The sequence below is a fragment of the Bos mutus genome, chromosome 11, assembly GCF_027580195.1.
Source record: "Bos mutus isolate GX-2022 chromosome 11, NWIPB_WYAK_1.1, whole genome shotgun sequence".
In the NCBI taxonomy this organism is placed as follows: domain Eukaryota; kingdom Metazoa; phylum Chordata; class Mammalia; order Artiodactyla; family Bovidae; genus Bos; species Bos mutus.
Genome location: NC_091627.1, coordinates 59391533 through 59412643, shown reverse-complemented (window position 1 = coordinate 59412643; position 21111 = coordinate 59391533). Strand labels below are relative to the sequence as shown.

Here is a 21111-nt window from a genome sequence, read left to right as displayed (position 1 = left end):
TCTAGCGCCACAGTCTTAACTACATCCCTATATTGCCTTTTACAGACAAAAGCTAGAACGTGACTTCTGCATTTAATAAAAAAATATAATCATTTATAGACCCCAGAGGACAGTTAAAAGAGGGTTTATTTATTCACTTAAAATTTGCACCTTTCCAGAAAGTTTGATTTAAACAAAAACAAAAGTCTTAGGAATTCCCTGGTGGTCCAGTGGTTAAGACTTGGCGCTTTCACTGATGGGGCCCAGGGTTCAGTCCCTAGTTGGGGAACTAAGATCCTACAAGCCATGTGGTATGGCCAAAAACCAAAAAACCTCAAGGGATGCAGACAAAGAATGCCTCCTCTCATTTCAGTAAACAAAGGATGTCATCAAGTCATGAGTCACTGCACCCACCCTAGGCAGTACACTCGGAGAGGATTCAAGATGGAGAAAAACAGGACACTGGCCCCAGGTTAAGCTGCACATCAAAGGAGTAATTTCATTAAGCCCAGACTCTTGCATCTTCCCATACCCAGAAAAGCACTAAATTTATTAACTTGAGATCTGGTTTTTCCTTAATTAGCAGTAATCTTTTGATGTTCGACTACTGGAGTTTTGTGTGGTTATTTTTTTTGCAAAAACTCCTACATGTCCTGGCTTCTCAACGGTCCCTCAGAGCTATCTGAAAAGCTGTATCTGAGACTTAAGTCTTCAGTAATGCCCCAAATAAAACATAATTCTTGGGGAATTCCCTGGCAGTCCATCCAGAGGTTAGTACTCTGCAATATCATTGCAGGGAAAAGGGTTCAGTCCTCTTCAGGGAACAAGGGTTCAGTCCTCTTCAGGGAACTAAGATCCTGCAAGTCATGTGATGCAACCAAAAAAAAATCATAATGCTCAATTTTTAGGTTGAGCTTTTTTTTTTTTTTCCCCAGTCAACAGGGGAAAACTGTCTTATTAAAAAATATCAAATCTCTTGAGTCACTGAATGTGCACCTAGGGAGGTTTAGATGGCACTACGACGAAATCTACAGTAATCCCTGTGCCCTAAAAGCCCTCCACACGCACACAGTGCTGAGGCACAAGGGTGTACCACACTGAGGCCCTGTTAGGCTAATGAGAAGGCTTCCAGAAGCCAGCATGCCTGTACCACAATCATTCCTTCAAGACAGAGCATTCCTGGGCTTTGTCCCCTGAGCGCAGCCCCTTGGCACTGGGCAGAGGAGAGCAGCATTCAGGAAAGCCTCTCCTCTGGGCTCTGTTCTCACAAACAAAAGCAGGGCCGTCAAACCTGTTGAGCAGCCACCAGGGTTGACAGTTCCTGAGCCTTTCCTGAGCCCAGAGACACCCAAATCTAAATGAAGTCAGCACCTGCGGAGCCAGCCACCAACTGATAGGTCACACCATTGCCAGGGTCACAAATAGGACAAGCCTGGGCTGGCCTCGATTTGTGTGCCTGAGGGACCTCCAGCTTGAAAGGGCTTGCCTGCCTTAGGATCCATGAGGCCAAATGCACGCGCACACACACACACACACACACCACCACACCAATGATGATGATTAAGGTTCCATGGAAAACACACACACAGAGACACAGAAACACAGAGACACACACCTCACCTTAAGTCAGCTCCTCAGCTCCTCACCTGCAGCACAGCAGAGCAAAGAAAGCCAGGGTAACCCCCAGAGTTGGGTGACGGGGCCCAAGAATAGCACTTAGAGGAGGACAGAAATACTCACCTGACTGCAGGCTCCACATGGCTGGCACCAAGTTGGGCAGATGCCCAGCCAGTGCCCGCTGCCTACTTCTCCTCTATATCCCCTCCCCCACTGTCCTGCACAAAACATCGAGTTGGCCCCAAGACCATACCTATTCGCTGCACAGCATGGACAATTGTAGAACCACTCCCAATTCCCAGCACTTGGTTATTCTGCAAAGATAAAAAAAGAAGAGGGAAACTTTATTAATACTGTATTTTACTCCCTCACTAGCACCCTTTCTAGAGCTATAAAATTATAAGGAATAGCAATTCACTGACATGGGCACAAAGCAGGTACTGTGGCCACAGAAATATAATCACTGAACCTCAAAGCTGGACTTTGTTCCGGTGCCCAGTGGCAACTTATCAGCAGAGCCCTCCTCCTTCCATCCTTGACAATGCTACTACCATTTCCTCCTCTTCAAAGATAAACTGAGGCAGGTTAAAACTTTTAAGATTTTATTTCAGCAAACATCAACTCGAATTCGGCAGGATTCAACCTAGCAAACAGAAAGGATCTCTAAGAAGCTGTATAAAATTAAAGACTTTTATAGCAGGAAGGGAGTAGGAAAAATAAAGAAGCTACTTTTGGCTAAAAGGGAGTTGGTTACTGTAAGGTGAATTCCTGTAGGGGATGGCAGGGGTCTCCCAGGCAGATGGCCTCACTAGTGCTGATCAGGCGATCCTTGATTGGCTGGGCTAAGATTCCATTTCTGGGGGAGCCAAAAGCGTAATTAAGTATCAGTTTGGTGACCTGTGGCTTGGCATAAGCAACTCCCTTTGGGGCCTGTTGTCTTATTTTTAACACTCCTCATATTCTACCACACAGAAATGGCCTGCAGATGAACACTGGAGGATTTCTGGCCAACTCCAAAGAGAAAGACCCTAGGGAAAAACAGCCTAGCTGTACATTAATAGCAGAAAACAGAGGTTTCTGACTTCAGTGACTTTTCATCTATCTTCCCACATTGTAGATGTCAAGTTTTAACATCCACGAGGCAGGGGGCTGACCACAGTCTCCTTCAAGTTGGTGGCATCACAGCAAACCTCAGAGACACATCAAGTCTACCATCCAGAGCTCCAACCAAAGCCAACAGAAGAGAGGAGAGTCTGAAGCAACCTTGAATATCAAATCACATCAAGGGATCCTCATTTTGCACAAGTCTGCTTCAGAGAATATGGGGAGAGGGGGAAAGCTGAACTGGGAACATGAGAAACAGTCTTCATCTGGTGGCCATATAGGAAAGCATTCCATGAGTACAAAGGAGGAGAACCAGGCATCACACTACTGAGCCTGCCATTGTAAGAAAGGGGGAAGGGACCTGAGAGCAGAGCAGGGGCCCAGCCGAGGTCAGTTAGACCACAGACAGCAAAATAAGGCCAGGGTACTAACAGGAACTAATGTGGAGCTTGGTTCCTAAGCAACTTCCTCCGAGTAAGCTCTTCCCTGTTTAGGGCAGAACAGCTGCAGGCCAAAGCAGCAGCTATCCGCTACTAAGCACCTACAAAGATTTACAATGTTGATAAAGGTTGAATCTCACAACAATCCCTTGTGACCTCAAAGCCCCTCAGAGGTAATTCAACACCCCAAGGGAAAATAGATGGGCAAAGAGTGGAAACAGTGGCAGACTTTATTTTTGGGGGCTCCAAAATCACTGCAGATGGTGACCGCAGCCATGAAACTAAAAGACACTTGCTCCCTGTAAGAAAAGCTATGACCAACCTAGACAGCATATTAAAAAACAGAGACATTACTTTGCCAACAAAGGTCTGTCTAGTCAAGGCTATGGCTTTTCCAGTAGTCATGTATGGATGTGAGAGTTGGACTATAAACAAAGCTGAGCACCAAAGAATTGATGCTTTTGAACTGTGGTGTTGGAGAAGACTCTCGAGAGTCCCTTGGACTGCAAGGAGATCCAACCAGTCCATCCTAAAGGAAATCAGTCCTGAATATTCATTGGAAGGACTGATGTTGAACTCCAATACTTTGGCCACCTGATTCAAAGAACTATCTCATTTGAAAAGACCCTGATGCTGGGAAAGATTGAAGGTGGGAAGAGAAGGGGACGGGACGACAGAGGATGAGGCGGTTGGATGGCATCACTGACTCAGTGGACATAAGTTTGAGGGACCAGGAGTTGGTGATGGACAGGGAGGCCTGGCGTGCTGCAGTCCACGGAATCTGACTGACATGCAAAGACTGTCGCTTGGACATGACTGAGCGACTGGACTGAAAGGAACTGACTGAAGCGAAAATTTAAGACTTAGAAATGAGCAAGAGACTATTAGACTCTTACAACGAAATGCTGGAATGTGCAGGCATTATCTGATCCTACATGGGAGTGTGCCCCTGCAAATTCTTGCCCATTGAAATGCAAATTGTTTTGTGAAATCCAACTAATTATCCTATAGCTCTTGTTCAGTTGATGATAAGTCGATGATTAGTCCAACTCTGTGTGACCTCATGAACTACAGCATGTCAGGCTTCCCTATTTCCCAGAGTTTGCTCAAACTCACGTCCATTGAGTCAGTGATGCCATCCAACCAATTCATCCTCTGTTGCCCCCTTCTCCTGCCCTCAATCTTTTCTAGCATCAGGGTCTTTTCCAGTGAGTCAGCTCTTTGAATCAGGTGGCCAAAGGACTGGAGCTTCAGCATCAGTCCTTCCAATGACTATTCAGGGTTGATTTCCTTTAGGATTGACTAGTTTGATCTCCTGCTATCCAAGGGACTCTCAAGAGACTTCTCCAGATTTATAAGAGTTCCTGTAAATTTATTTAAACATTCCCTGACTGTATATAATTTTGTGGTTCTTTGGGTTTTCCTGTGAACAGTTTGGGTTTCCCAGGTGGTGCTAGTGACAAAGAACCCATTTGCCAATGCAGGAGACGTAAAAGACATGGGTTCGATCCCTGGATCGGAAAGATCCTCTGGAGACGGCCACAGCAACCCATTCCGGTATTCTTGCCTGGAGAATCCCACAGACAGAAGAGCCTGGTGGGCTCAGTCCAAAGGGTCGCACAGCGTCAGACATGACTGAAGCGACTTAGCACGTGAACAGGTTATAGCATCTTTTCCAGTTCCCTCAATTCAATGAGTCAAATTGAAAAAAAAAAAAAAACCTCTGATAATGTTATTTTATATCTGTATTAATTATCATGATTTTACCTTTAAAAAAAAAGTCATTTTTTAGCAATATTAATTACTCCCCTACACAGCCTCACCTTGAATAAGCAACTACAGGAAGTTCAATTTGCTCAAGCATTTCAATTAAAATTTCTTAAGAGTTCCAGCAACTGATTAACAATGAACTCATTTGCCAAGGGGCAGGGGGGCCCTTTGTAGGAGGAAGAAAGGTCCTGGAGACCCCTCGGGACAAACTCCCCATGGGACAAATGCCACAGGAACCTCCAGGGCGAGCCCATGGACCCCACTGCTGATACAGTCCTTCTCAAAGTGAGAGGACAACTCTAGCAAGAAAAGACTGGAAAGAACGAGAGGTGGACCGAGTTACAAAAAAAACAACAAATCAAACGCTTATGTCCCTGCTTCTAACTGGGCCTCTCCTACCTACACAGGGCTCTGCCCATCAGCCGTGTTCCTGATCTGATGGAAGTCACTTTTACTGGCTCAAAGGTTACCAAATAACATCAAGAGGCCTTAAAATGGAGCTCGTATTAGGTCAGGAATCCACCCATGGTGGTGCCCTCATGAAGGTAATGCATCCACCAGCTGCTTAGCTACCTGGGCAAACCTCAACAGCAAGGTCTTCAAGACCAGTAAATGCTACACTACCACACAAAATAGATGAACATCAGAAAAATGTAAAAATCTTCAAGTAACGAAGGTGCTTCCTTAACTAGAGTGCTTCCCTGATGGTACAGCGGCTAAAGAATCTGCCTGCAAACGCAGGAGACACAGGACACGCTGATTCAATCCCTGGGTTGGGAAGATCCCCTGGAGGAGGAAATGGTAACCCACTCTAGTATTCTTGCCTGAAAAATCCCAAGGACAGAGGAGCCTGGTGGGCTACAGTTCGTGGAGTCACAAAGAGTCGGACATGACTGAGTGACGAGGCATTCATGCACACTCCCAGCAAACTAAGCAAACAAGGAAATGCCTTGACTAGGCAGGCTCCGCATGACCATCACATTCGACATGAAGCTGAGAGCTCCAGCTACACAGTAATTCAACTGCCAGATTCCTCATTTCCCCACTCTCCTGTCATCCAGCAGGCAGGGAGCACACAGATGAACTTGGGTGAATCACACAAGCTCTGTGCAAGGCTCCTCCCTTGGCTTTTTTTTGGTAGAGGCCAAGAATTGCGCAGACCTGCCAGGCCCAAAGCTCTTCAGCGCTGTGGTCTTGCTGCCCTGGAATCCAATGACTGGCCAGGAATCAGTGTAACAGCCAAAGCTATACAGAGGTGGCCCAACAGTAGCCAGGCAGGCTCCACCGGAGGAGCAGGCCCCTCCTAATGGCAACACTAAACCACAGGTCATATGTGCAACATCACAACTTGGCTCACCATGTCCAGTGGGGTAACCTCTTCTGTTGACCTACAGGAACTACCGTCCACCAACTTCTTCAAGCTCAGTCAGCCAAAATGCAAAGGCCAGGCTCCAAAGAGAGCATAGGAGGTTATAGACCTTTAGGAGAACGTGGCCCTGCGTGGTGACCCATGCTGCACCAGCAGACCTGAGTCAAGGATGGCTACCTAAGCCCTTCAGTAGAGAACTCTCCAAAATTTCCATTCACCCAGGAATGGAAGTAGTCACCACACTGGAGCACCAAGGGCCTCGGGAAGGGAAACCCTAACACTCCAGTGATTCAGCCTGCAACCTCCACATGTGTCCACACTCCACACAACTCATCAGACATTTAGCAGGCAGGTCCCACTGCGACCAATGCCGAATGAAAATCAAGTTTACTACCTTCCAAAAGTTTACCCTTCATGGGATTGGGATACACACATAACTAGACCATGAAACATAAAGCACCTAAGAGGTATGGAGGACTACAGAATTTAAAGGAAGAATTCCTCCCCCTACAAGGCTAGGGAAAAACTGAAAGGAAGAATGGCCTTTGAACCAAACCCTGAAGGACAGGGTTTTAACAGGCAAGAGCAGCAGACAAGAGCATTCTAGGTAGAGGGTAATGACATGAAAACACAGCCACGTCCAGCAGTCTGTCCCTTCCAATGTTCTGGTCCCTGGGAGAGAGGAGAGCAGAGAAGGAAACAAGACTGTGGGCTTAAGGACCAGAATCAGAGCCTCTTATCCTTGTATCCCCTCCACCTGGCTCACTACTGGCTTGTAACAGATGTCATACAGAGGTTAGGATGAGGCTAAGAGCAGAAGGGAGCTTCAGGAGGTGACAATGTATCACTTGGCTGGTCAGAAGAGACAAGACAAGGGCAACTGTGATCTTCTGGCCACAGGGAAAGCCTGAACAGGGAAAGCTGGTCCACAGGAAGGGTCCGTTCTAAGAACATTTCAAAGGTGGAACCAATAGAACCTGGCACAGAAGCTACCTTGATAAACTTACACAAACTGAGTATAAAACTGAGCAGGCCCTTGTGCTCTGTTTGTTGTTTGTAGGAAATAGGCTTCATACAGCCTCCTTGACCTTCCCTGAGTTCCAAAGGACAGATACAAGCAGTCACTATTCAGGTAAGGTAAGGAATGCAGAAGCAAGGGAGGAGCAGTCAAGAAACAAAGCGCTGTGAGGCAGGGTCCTGGTTCCTCCTCAAGGAATACACAGGACAACACATCTCTGAATTCTTTCACAGGAACTAAGGCCCCACCCAAGTAGAAAACTGCTAACCACCACACAGTTACCTCACCATCAGCCAATCAGAAGAAGGTCTACACACTGTGGAAGATAAGACTCTGACCTCCCTAAATGATTAACTGCAATTAACGTCCCCTTTCACCTTAGGAGTAGGTTCTAGAAGTCTGCCTTCTCTCCAGGTTGCCAGCCTCCAAAACAAAGCAATCTTTTCTTTCCCAAGTTTTGAAAGCAAACTTGTCTTTCAAGGGGTGAGCAGTAAAATCTGAGTTGGCTAACAAGGAAACAATTTCAAGTCGCAAAGTGCTAAAGGAAAATTTGGCCTTAGATGGAAAAAATGGATAACCCTGGAGAGGGCTGCTAAACCTTGACAATCAGGTACAGGACTATGATCAATAAACTTGTCTTGGAATTAAGTGATCTTGTTTGCAAAATACCCAGGATCAGCATCTTCTCCTCCCTTTAGCCACATCTCTGGCCACCACACCAACTACCTGACACATAGCAGGCACTCAACAAGTTCCCAGCACAGGAATGAAATGAATGAATCAGGGATACAAAGTACAAAATACAGGACTTCTTGGTGGCTCAGTAATAAAGAATCCACCTGCCAATGCAGGGGACATGGGCTCCATCCCTGGTCCAGGAAGATCCCAGGAGAGCAACTAAGCCTGTACGCCCCAGCTATTGAGTCTGTGCTCTAAGGCCTAGGAACTGCAATTACTGAAAACTGTGTGGCCTAGAGCCCATGCTCTGCAACAAGAGAACCCACTGCAATGAGAAGTCTGCACACTGCAACTAGAGAGCAGCCCCGGCTCACCACCAACTAGAAAAACAGCTGGAGCAGCGACAAAGACCCTGCACAGCCAAAAATAAAGAATAAATAATTATTTAAAAAAAAACATTCAAATAGTGTTGACATCTCAGGAAAGAAGTCTGCAAAGGCAAATGGTGTTAACTGAGACTGGGGTGAATGCCAAAAGGTCAGTGGAGATCTCCCCAGGATTGTCTGGCAACTTCAGGCAACAGGTGGCTGGAGGCTCTGGCCTGAGGTGGGGGCTTGAAAATTTTTATTTAACCAAATACATAATAATAATAATAATAAACAATGGTCAGGAAGACATAATAGTAATAGGATAATAAGAAATCTAACATACAAGTCTTTTCTATTTGTATAGATTTCATTTGCCCATTACCATTCACTTTCTCCAGGTATTTGAAATTTCAACTGATTGTCCCAATGTTGCAGCTGAGACACTGAATCCCAAAAGGAGAGCCAGATGACACATTCCACATTCTCTCTGTGAACTCCCATAGAAATTCCTATTGCTAACCAGACTATTACACCAGAACAGGGCAGCTATGTATCTGGGTGAAGGCCACTAGAACAGGAGTCACTGGGTTTGGGTCTGGGAGGATACTCGGTCATTCCTCCTACAGAACACTTTGAGCCACAGGTTACCACGCGGGCCCCTCCCACTTGGCCAGGCTGTAGGAGGATCTAACATCTATCCAGCAAAATAACTTCGTACGCGAAAGCATTACCAAATGTAAAGAATAAAGAACCATTATTAGAGAAAAGAGAATCTGATACCACTTTCCAGAAAGCAGAAAACATTAAAAGCCAATGAAACCCAGGAAACTCCACCTAAGGGCAGAGATACTCCACTTGGCTCCCTGCTCCCAAAATTCTTACAATTAAGATAATTGATTGTTGACAGCAAATCCAAAAGACTCCACCAAGAGGACCACACCCGCCACTTAGCCAACAAGTGGGGTCACGACCTCACTAACATTACATTACGACCTTACATTAACAGCTAAACATCTCCACATCCCGACCTTAAAGAAGATCTCCGGACTTCAAGTGTCCACTCGAGCCCTGCCAAAAGGAGGAGGTTTAAAGTCTTTGGCTCCTCCGCTTTCCTCCGGCAAGTACATTCAGGAGCCGGTGCGCGCCCAGCTAAGCACGTCCCTGGAGTTAAATTTCAAAACACTTTTCAAATCAGCTTCCCACCGACTTCCCTGGGCAGTGAAGCGAGGTGAACACTTCTCAGCAGTCCCAGTCTCTTATCTGTTGATAAAGGAAGCCACGCGCTAAGTCCCTCCTAACCCCACTCCGAACATCAGACACACACCACCACGCTCCACTTGGCAAACTGTTATCTGGCCTGACAAGTAGTCTTTAGACAGCTCAACTTTAGCGTACTCGGCCCCAACCAATTCCGTATTTCAAAGGCCTTGAAGGAGCAGGTCTCAAGGCAGGTCAAGTGCGTACTCTCCCCTCTCACGCAGCCCCCGCTCTGCCAGGAACTTGGCGCACCTGGCAGCGCTCAGAACCCACAGCAAGAGCCCATAAGGCCGAACAAGGGGGCCCAAGCCCTGAACTGCTCACCCTCACGTGGTTCTCCACGGCCGCGCGGCCAGCCAGCTTCTTGGCCTCCTCGGCCTTTGACATCGCGGACGGGCCCGGACAGACGGTGTTAGTCTCCCTGATGCCGGTACTTGTGCTGCCAGCGCCGAACTGCGAACGTCCCGGTAACTGCACGTGGGAACCCGGAACGCCCCAGCTGTTCCCGCCTCCGCCAGAGGCCGCGCCCCCGGCCCGCCCGGGCAGCGGGGCCAGGACCCGCCCGTAGAGGGTGCTGAAGGGCCCGGGGCGCTGCATCCCGCCGCCTCGCTCCAGCCTCCGCCACGGTCCCGCCTCCGGCTCCGCCGGAAGTCTTGAAACCCACGTACGAGGTCCGCTTCCGCTGCGGCGCGGTACATGCTGGGAAATGTAGTTCTAGGACTTCAGTGACCGGAAACAGCGCCTCAGCCTGGACTACCAGCCCCACAATGCTCCGCGACCGGGTGCGCAAATCGAAGACGAACTTTGGTGTGACGGCTCGTACAGCGCAAGCAGCCCCGGATGGATCAAGGCTAGAGTGTTTTCTGTTTGCCCCCGTGTCTGAGATGGGCGTGTTGGATCTAATCCTGTTGGATTTCCTAGACGTAAGAACGTGGCGGCGTTCGAGGCCTCAGGGCAGTCGCTCTTATGGAAATGTCCTTTTAGGAGTGACTTCTCTAGATGGACTCCACGGGGAAACGTACCTTCGGACAGCGGCTCACACTTTATTCCACCTTTAGACCTCCTTCCACAGGAGCAGGGCTACAAATTTAGAACCCCCAGCCTTAGGTGTTGTTCTGCCCTGCGCAGCATTGGATGGTGCGGTTCCCTCCAGATGGAGCTTGACTCGACGCCTATGTGTGACCTATAGAAATTATTGACTCAAAAAGGACTGTCGTTGAACTAAACAACTCTCTTCTTCCCTACCTATAAAGTGTCTTGCTGTGCGTGTCAACTGAAAAAAAGTACAATGTAAGAAAAGTGAGTTTCAGTTTTATTCTGGCAGCTTACTCGGGACTACAGCTGGGGAAATAACATTTCATCTCTGTGGAACTATTCCAAAAAGATAAGGGAGGAGCCAGTACATACATGTCTTTTTGGTCTTGGAAATGTAGTCAAGCGTTGTTGTTCAAGTAGCTCAACCACGTCAGGCTCTGCGACCCCATGAACTGCAGCCTGCCAGGATTTCCTATTCTTCACCATCTCCCAGAGTTTGCTCAAACTCATGTCTGTCCAGTCAGTGATGCCATCCAGTCATCTCCTCCTCTGTCTCCCTCCTCCTCCTGCCCTCAATCTTTCCCAGCATCTGGGTCATTTCCAGTGAGTTGGCTCTTAACATTCAGGTGTCCAAAGTATTGGAGCTTCAGCTTCAGCATCAGTCCTGCCAATGAATATTCAGGGTTGATTTCCTTTGAGACGGACTGGTTTGATCTCCTTGCTGTCCAAGGGACTCTCAAGAGTCTTCTCCAGCACCATAGTTCAAAAGCATCAATTCTTCCACACTCAGCCTTCCTTATGGTCAAACTCTCACATGTATATATGACTACTGGAAAAACCATAGCTTTGACTATACAGATCTTTGTCAGCAAAGTGATGTCTCTGCTTTTTAATATGCTGTCTAGGTTTGTCATAGCTTTTCTTCGAGGAGCAAGCATCTTTTAATATGGCTGCAGTGACCATCTGCAGTGATTCTGGAGCCCAAGAAAAGATCTGTCACTGTTTTCATTGTTTCTGCCATGAAGTGATGGGACTGGATGCCATGATCTTAGTTTATTGAATGTTCAGTTTTTGATACAGTCAAGCATGCATCTTGGTAAAATAAGACTGCTAATCACACACACACACAAAGATTCTCAAGTTAATGATTTTAGTTCTTTCCCAAGTATGGAAAGATGCAAGAATCTAGAGTCATTAAAATTCTTCCTTAGATACACATCTGAACTATCTAGAGGCCTTGTAGCCATAACACTAAATGCTTCATCCTTTTTACTCCATCCTGAATCACCCACGGAGAGCACTCTTGGGGCAGGGTTGAGTATAGCTGGATGATGAGTGAAACTCTTTCAAATCCTTTTTTACAGAGGGAATAGTAAGTGTGGGAGGATGCTTGTGTGCATGTGTGCTCAGTCTTCAGTATTGTTCAACTCTTTTGTAACACCATGGACTGTAGCCTTACAGACTCCTTTGTCCATGGGATATCCCAGGAAAAAGTACTGGAGTGGTTGCCATTTTCTCCTTCAGGGGATCTTTCTGACCCAGGGATCTAACCTGAATCTCCTGCATTGCAGGTGGATTCTTTACCACTGAGCCACCTGGAAAGTCAAAGCAATGTTTAAAAACAAATCTAATGTAATCCCTGTTTACATCTTGATGGTACTCCATCATTTTCAGGATGAGTTCTAAACATCTTAACAAGGCATGCGGTGCTTCCCAGAAGCTGATCCCGACCTTTCCCTGGGCATCCTCCTCCCTCATAAGCACCAATCATAGCCAGCAACAGTTTCCCAGTGCACCTTGTTTTGTCATGTCTTCATGCCCAATGTCCTCCACGCATCCTTCCACAACCCTGGCCCCCAACTTCATCTTCGTCTGGCTAATGCCTCTTCATTTTCTAAGACCTGGCTAGGGCCTCACTTCCTGAATAAACTTATCTCAGTACTTTTCACGCTGATATACATCGTTTGCCCACTAGAGGGCAAGCTTCTTGATTCGGAGCCTAGAGCCTGCGTCTTTTCGGTCTGTGTCCACAGGGCTTTACAGTAGCAAAGGTAGGTGCTCAGTATGTGGTTGTTAGCTGGCTGAACAGATAGATGCATTGGGTGATGCATGGACAAAATGAGCATATCAAGATTTTGGTACAAACCAGAAATTGTTTAATGGCTTACAGTTTATCAAAATATGATTTAACATATATAACATCTGATTGAATTCATATCATATAAATTAAGTATGATGGAATGGAAAGAATAAAGAATTAGATTAAAACACACTACTATATATAAAGTAGATAAACAACAAGGACCTACTAATGAGCAACCATGTTTAAAAACAACTGGACTATATGATAATCTTTTATCTAGTTTGTTTTACTTTTTATACTTCATATTCAATGTTTCCATTTCATTTAGTTTATGTTTTCCAATTTCTCCATCTCTTTTATTTTTGATGTTCTTTCTCAAGCCTTTATCAAGAGTAGTAGAAAAGCTTTTGTATACATATATATATAAATAATTCAGTTCAGTTCAGTTGCTCAGTCGTGTCCGACTCTTTGCAACCCCATAAACTGCAGCATACCAGCCCTCCTTGTCCATCACCAACTCCCAGAGTTCACCCAAACTCATGTCCATTGAGTCGGTGATGCCATCCAACCATCTCATCCTCTGTCATCCCCTTCTCCTACCCTCAATCTTTCCCATAATCAGGGTCTTTTCCAATGAGTCAGCTCTTCGCGTCAGGGGGCCAAAGTATTGGAGTTTCAGCTTCAACATCAGTCCTTCCAGTGAACACCCAGGACTGATTCCCTTTAGGATGGACTAGTTGAATCTCCTTGCAGTCCAAGGGACTCTCAAGAGTCTTCTCCAATACCACAGTTCAAAAGCATCAATTCTTCGGTGCTCAGCTTTCTTTATAATTCAACTCTCACATCCATATATGACTACTGGAAAAACCAAAGCCTTGACTAGATGGACCTTTGTTGGCAAAGTGATGTCTCTGCTTTTTAATATGTTGTCTAGGTTGGTCATAACTTTCTTTCCAAGGAGTAAGCATCTTTTAATTTCATGGCTGCAATCACCATCTGCAGTGATTTTGGAGCCCCAAAAAAAAAGTCAGCCACTGTTTCCCCATCTATTTCCCATGAAATGATGGGACCGGATGCCATGATCTTGGTTTTCTGAATGTTGAGCTTTAAGCCAACTTTTTCACTCTCCTCTTTCACTTTCATCAAGAGGGTCTTTAGTTCTTCACTTTCTTCCATAAAGGTGGTGTCACCTGCATATCTGAGGTTATTGAGATTTCTCCCATCAATCTTGATTCCAGCTTGTGCTTCATCTAGCCCAGCATTTCTCATAATGTACTCTGCATATAAATTAAATAAGCAGGGTGACAATATACAGCCTTGATGTTCTCCTTTCCCTATTTGGAACCAGTCTGTTGTTTCATGTCCAGTTCTAACTGTTGCTTCCTAACCTGCATACAGGTTTCTCAAGAAGCAGGCCAGGTGGTCTGGTATTCCCATCTCTTTCAGAATTTTCCAGTTTATTGTGATCCACACAGTCAAAGGCTTTGGCATAGTCAAGAAAGCAGAAATAGATGTTTCTCTGGAACTCTCTTGCTTTTTCCATGATCCAGCGGATGTTGGCAATTTGGTCTCTGGTTCCTCTGCCTTTTCTAAAACCAACTTGAACATCTGGAAATTCACAGTTCACGTGTTGCTGAAACCTGGCTTGGAGAATTTTGAGCATTACTTTACTAGCATGTGAGATGAGTGCAATTGTGCAGTAGTTTGAGCATTCTTTGGCATTGCCTTTCTTTGGGACTGGAATGAAAACAGACCTTTTCCAGTCCTGTGGCCATTGCTGAGTTTTCCAAATTTGCTGGCATAGTGAATGCAGCACTTTCACAGCATCATCTTTTAGGATTTGAAATGGCTCAACTGGAATTCCATCACCTCCACTAGCTTTGTTTGTAGTGATGCTTCCTAAGGCCCACTTGACTTCACATTCCAGGATGTCTGGCTCTAGGTCAGGGATCACACCATCGTGATTATCTTGGTCATGAAGATCTTTTTTGTACAGTTCTTCTGTGTATTCTTGCCAGATCTCTTCTTAATATCTTCTGCTTCTATTAGGTCCATACCATTTCTGTCCTTTATTGAGCCCATCTTTGCATGAAATGTTCCTTTGGTATCTCTAATTTTCTTGAAGAGATCTCTAGTCTTTCCCATTCTATTGCTTTCCTCTATTTCTTTGCATTGATCGCTGAGGAAGGCTTTCTTATTTCTCCTTGCTATTCTTTGGAACTCTGCATTCAAATGGATATATCTTTCCTTTTCTCCTTTGCTTTTTGGCTTCTCTTCTTTTCACAGCTATTTGTAAGGCCTCCCCAGACAGCCATTTTGCTTTTTTGCATTTCTTTTTCTTGGAAATGGTCTTGATCCCTGTCTCCTGTACAATGTCACGAACCTCTGTCCATAGTTCATCAGGCACTCTGTCTATCAGATCTAGTCCCTTAAGTCTATTTCTCACTTCCACAGTACAATAATATGTATAATATATATATTTTAGAAAACTTATGAATTTTTGCCTAACTAAAAAATTTATGACATTTTGATTCCACTTGTTTGACTAAGTATGAATAGAATGCTAGGTTTCTAATTAAAAAATAGATATGCAACAAGCAGCAAATGTTTACTGTATATGACAGGGAACTATAGTCAATATATTGTAATAACCTATAATGGAAAATAATTTCAAAGATAATATATGTGTATATGCATAACTGAATCAGCTTGCTATGTACCTGAAACATTGTAAGTCAGTTATACTTCAATAAATATATATTAAGAAAAAAAAAAAAAGCTTCCCTGGTGGCTCAGACGGTAAACCATCTGCCTGCAACACGGGAGACCCGGGTTTGATTCCTGGATTGGGAAGATCCCCTGGAGAAGGAAATGGCAATCCACTCCAGCACTCTTGCCTGGAAAATCCCATAGACGGAAGATTATAGGCTACAGTCCATGGGGTCACAAAGAGTCGGACACAACTTCACTTTCACTTTCAAGGAAAAAAAAACAAGGACCTACTGTATAGCACAGGGAACCATATTCAGTATATTGTAAGAACCTATAATGGAAAAGAATCAATCTGTCTGTTTGTCTATCTATCTAAAATAGCATCACTTTGGTGTACACCTGAAATGTAAATCAACTATGTGCCTGCGTGCGTGCATGCTAAGTTGCTTCAGTCGTGTCCAACTCTTTGCAACCCTATGGACTGTAGCCACCAGGCTTCTCTGTCCATAGGATTCTTCAGACAAGAATACTGGAGTGGGTTGCCATTTTCTCCTCCAGGGGATCTTCCCAACCCAGGGATTGAACCTGAGTCTCTTATGTCTCCTGCACTGGCAGGCAGGTTCTTTACCTGGGAAACCGCAAATCAACTATACTTCAATTAAAAAAGAAGACGAGGTAGAAGAATCAACTTTTAGTGCAGTCTTTGTTACTAGCAGATAGAGGCTGCTTGCATTCTTGGCTTATGGCTTCTTCCTACGTCACTTGGTTTTGTGGTCACATTTCCTACTACTCACTCTGATCTACTCCCTGTTATTAGGAGCCTTGTGATTATATCTGACCCACATAGATAAACCAGGATAATCACCTCCTCTCAAGAACCTTAATTTAATCACACCCAAAAATCCCTCTTATCATACTTGGATGTGTAGTGGTAGTTGCTCAGTCATGTCTGACTCTTTGGGACCCCATGGATTATAGCCCGCCAGGCTCCTCTGTCCATGGGATACAAGGTAACATTCACAGGCTCCAGATATTAGGATTTGGACACCTTTGAGGGACCATTATTCAGCCTACCACAGGTAACAATAAGAAATGGCAGGTGTCAACCTAAACCTTTTAGAAGATTGAGAGGAAAAAAAAATCCCCTTTTCTTCCCTGCTCTACTATTACTATTAGGGAAAGTATTGACTGAAACAGCTTGCCCAGCAGTAAGGCAAGACTGTAGCTGCTTGCATGAGCTATCTTAACGACAAGAGGTCCTGGTAAGGAATGCAGAACCCAAAAGCTACCAGCAACCAGAAGAATTCAGGAAAGGTCAAAAGGAAAGAGGATTCACCATTCCATATGTCCTACCAACCTCCCAGAATCCTTCTCACTGCAATCCATCTTGGCTGAGTGATGCACACACCACTAGGAAAGACCCTAAATTAAGGAAATTTTAAGCTAAGAGTACATGTATATTCATGAAGGGGCTTGAGCAGCAGAGAACTCAGCACAGAATTGGTGCAAATATTCAGAGTCTAAGCTTTAGTTGATTTAGTTACCAGGGTCAAAAAAGGTCAGCATTATTATTGTATCCTCCACCTGAGTTCCCGCAGAACTGAAAGGTAAGTATCAGATTGCAATATATATCCCTTGAAGAGGAACTAAGGCTTTGTTTCATCGCTGAACTATTGTTTCTTAACTGCTTTTCCTTTGTTCCTGAATTCCTTCATTTCCATTTGTTGTTCAGTAGTTAAGTCATGTCAGACTCGGTGACCTCATGGGTTGCAGCATGCCTGTCCCTGTCCTTCACTATCTCCTGGAGTTTGCTCAAATTCGTATCCACTGAGTTGCTGATGCTATCCAATCATCTTGTCTACTATTACCCCCTTCTCCTCCCGCCCTCAATCTTTCCCAGCATCAGGCTCTTTTCCAGTGGGTCAGCTATTTGCATCAGGTAGCTAAAGGGCTGAAGCTTCAGCTTCAGCAGCAGTCTTTCCAATGAATATTCAGGGTTGATTTCCCCTAGGCTTGACTGGTTTGATATTTTTGCAGTCTAAGGGATTCTCAAGAGACTTCTTCAATACCACAGTTCAAAAGCATCAGTTTTTTAGCACTCAGCCTTCTTCATGGCTCAGCTCTCACATCCGTACATGACCACTGCAAAAACCATAGCTTTGACTATATGGACCTTTGTCGGCAAAGTGATATTTCTGCTTTTTAATATGCTGTCTAGGTTTGTCATAGCTTTTCTTCCAAGGAGCAAGGGTCTTTTAATTTCATGGCCTGTTCAAAGGCAAGCATTGTGGCCAGACTTAGGTCACAAAATGCCTGAGGCCAAAATGAAAGAAAGTCTTGCATGCTTCTCTTTCTCCAAGACCGTTTACCCTATCTGCTTCCACCAGCACCTCCACGAGTTCAATCTGGAAGCTTTCCAAACTCCTTACCTTAAGAGTTTTTATGAAGGCTTCATAATTTTGGTAGAAAAGGAACCCCTTCCAGGGCTTGAAAGTGGCTCTTGTCTAATACTTGGAAATGAATTATGCGAGGAGACTCTCATGCTGACAAAGCAAGAGGCTTCATTGGGAAGGAGCACCTGGGTGGAGAGCAGCGGGATAAGGGAAACCAGGAGAACTGCTCTGCCATGTGCGTGACTCATGGTCTTGGGTTTTATGGTGATGGGATTAGTTTCCAGGTTGTCTGTGGCCAGTCCTTCTGACTCAGGGTCCTTCCTAGTGGAGCACACATCACTCAGCCAAGATGGCTTCCAGGGAGAAAGAGTCTGAGAGGCTGGTACACATATGGCCTGGAGTCTCCTCTATGGTTTTGACCTTTCCTGAACTCTTCCGGTTGATGGTGGCTCGTTAGTTTCATGTTCCTTATCAGGACCTCCTGTCATAAAATAACTCATGCAGATGGTTACTGTGGTACCTGGCCAGGGTGGACGGTTTCAGTCAGTGTTTCCCTTAACAATAACACAGGCATGAATGATTAAATCATTGGCCATTGGTGATTAGATTCAATCTCCAGCCCCTCTCCTCTTCCTTGAGGTGTGGTTGGGGCTGAAAGTTCCAGTTCTCTAATCACAGTGGTTGGTTCCCCTGGAAGTTAGCAACCCCCACCACATCCTTAGGGTTCTTCCAAAAGTCATCTCGTTAACATAAACTCAGGCTGTGTTTGAGTTGCAGGTAAGAGTGGTGCAAGAGGATGTTGCAGTGAAAAAGAGAAGAAAAGTTTTCCTTTTACTCTTGCCCTTTCCTGAGTTTTTTTTTTTTTCTCTAACTGTTCTAATCTATAGTGTGTAATGAAGTTTACTTTTCTAAAAACTAACCTGATATTTTGTAAGTTACATCCTGTACCTATCTCCCTCTAACTCTGGATGGGCTACATTTGCACCTGTTATCCTCTGTGTGTGTGTTAGTTGCTCAGTCGCTCTCTCTCTCACTCGCTGACTCTTTGTGACCCCATGGACTGTAGCCCTCTGTCTATGGAATTCTCTAGGCAAGAATACTGGAGTGGGTTGCCATTACCCTTCCAGGGGCTCTTCCCAACCTAGGGATCGAACCTGGGTCTTCCACATTGCAGGCAGATTCCTTACTGTCTGAGCCACCAAGGAAGCCCTGTTACCCTTTAACTCTATGCTGATCACATCCTATATCTGGTGCTTACCTTTGCAGCACTCTCTTTTCAGACCACCCCTGCGGGGAGCGAGCTCCGCCCCTGGCAAAGGTCATGAGGAAGGAGGCTTGGCATACGCAAAGGCGGGATCAAGCCTCAGAAGTCTCCCTGGAAATTCTCGAGCAATCTACCCCCAAAACCAGAGTCTGCCTACTTTCTGCTTTGTGCTTTCACCTACACCTCTGACTTTACGGGGGGCTGTCCCCCACTACCTCTCTGAAAAAAGAGTTAGCTTACAGCTCCAGTTAATAATTCCTGGGTGTGACAGTGTTTCAACCTACAAACTCCCTTGGAAGTCCTCTAGCCTGCCTGAATAGGTTTTTCTGGCCACATGTGATTGCTCAGAGCCTCCAAACTGAGAGGCATGAGATGTTCTAAACTGTCTAAATACAGATTCCTTTGAGCAGTTAAAGATTGATTAGAAATTGTATTGGTGAAGGGATTTTCACTTGTTGGGCCAATGTTTGCTGCTAAGTTTCCATATCCCTTATCTGCTGTGTCCCTGGCAGTGTATTGATTAATATAATTGGTGTAAGTAGTAGCTTTAATGTTTGTAACCTGGGACCCTTGAGTTAATTCTTTTTCTTGTTATAGCCCACCACACCTTTGCTCTGTAGGAATGCAACTTTATCTAATGCTTTTTGGAGGCTGGCGCCTGACTTTAGAATAATCACCTTTAGAGAAAAAGGCCTCCGGGCCAGAAGATGATGCAAATCACCTAAACTTTTGCATATGATAAGTTTGCAGGAAGAAAGCCTGGCTTACTGCATGACTCTACCCCTTCCCCCATTATCCTCTATGCATAACTTAAGGTATAAAAACTACTTTGAAAAAAAGTGCGGGCCTTGTTCACCGAAACTTGGTCTCACCATGTCGTTCTTTCTCTTACCTTCTGGCTGAATTATTCAGCCTCTTTTCTCCACTGAATTTCCTCACTGAGCTATCCTTATTTCAGCCTCTTTTCTCCACTGAATTTCCTCACTGAGCTATCCTCATTCTATTACTCTTTATATCCTTAATTAGCGTTTAATTAAGCAGTTGTTTCCTGATCCTCGCCGACGCCGTCCCCGCTTCGAATTCCCTGGATCCACCGGGGCTGGGCCCCAGCACACCCCTTGTAGTTCTCTTTTTGCACTATAGAAAGAAGGCTGCAGGGACTTCTCTGGTGGTCCAGTGGCTAAGACTCTGAGCTCCCAATGCAGGAGGCCCAAATTCAATCCCTGGTCAGGAAACTAGATCATATGTGCCCCAACTAAGACCTGGAGCAGAAAAATGAATAAATTAATTTTTTAAAAAAGAAAAGAAGGCTGCAGTACAATAAGCCAAACCAAGACAATAGACCTAAGTGGCTACAAGACCTACTCACAGGGCTACATGTCACCAGCCTATGACTGCTTTTGAAACAATGCAAGAATGTTAGATCCTTTCACCTTTGTTTCTTATCACCTACCCCTGACCGGGAGCCCCTATCTATATGATCCTCCAGATTCCTGATTAGGGGAACACAGTTCTTGAGGCTCCAGCCTGTGCTATGTTTCCCCCTCAGCCAGGGAGGATTAAAACCATCTTTCTATTTCCTCCAAACTCTGTCTCTATAATTTCTTGTCTTTGGTGGGCGTGTGTGCAAGGAAAGTTATTCAGTAATATATGACTCTTTGCGACCCTATGGACAATAGCCCATCAGGTTCCTCTGTCTATTGGATTCTCCAAGCAAGAATACTGGAGTGGGTTGCCATGTCCCCCTCCAAGGGATCTTCCTGCCCCAGGATCGAACCTGATCTCTTATATCTACCTGTATTGGCAGGTGGGTTCTTTACTACTAGGGCCAGTAGTAAAGGGCTGGGAAGCCCCGTGGTGGGCAGAGAAAGCCAAGATTTTGGAAGAACAAGGATGGTGATATCCCAGGTCTCAAGTGAGTCCCTGGAACAGGCCACCAAGTGTGAATCCTTGGCTTCGCATGGGAAAGAATTCAAAAGCAAGTCATACTAAAGTGAAAACAGATTTATTTAGAGCGATGCACA

General features: G+C 45.2%; 1 protein-coding gene across 2 annotated transcripts in view; it reads right to left on the bottom strand.

Moving 5' to 3' along the window:
- RPIA (ribose 5-phosphate isomerase A) overlaps window positions 1-10241 on the bottom strand; it is a 35251-nt gene extending 25010 nt beyond the window's left edge. For both annotated transcript variants that reach the window (XM_070379468.1, XM_070379469.1), the window contains exons 1-2: window positions 9925-10241; window positions 1850-1910 (exon numbers count right to left, since the gene is read on the bottom strand). In XM_070379468.1, coding sequence (XP_070235569.1) covers window positions 1850-1910; window positions 9925-10197 — 334 coding nt within the window. In that variant the 5' untranslated portion in view covers window positions 10198-10241. The remainder of the gene's footprint in view (window positions 1-1849; window positions 1911-9924) is intronic.
- Window positions 10242-21111: the final 10870 nt, after the last annotated feature.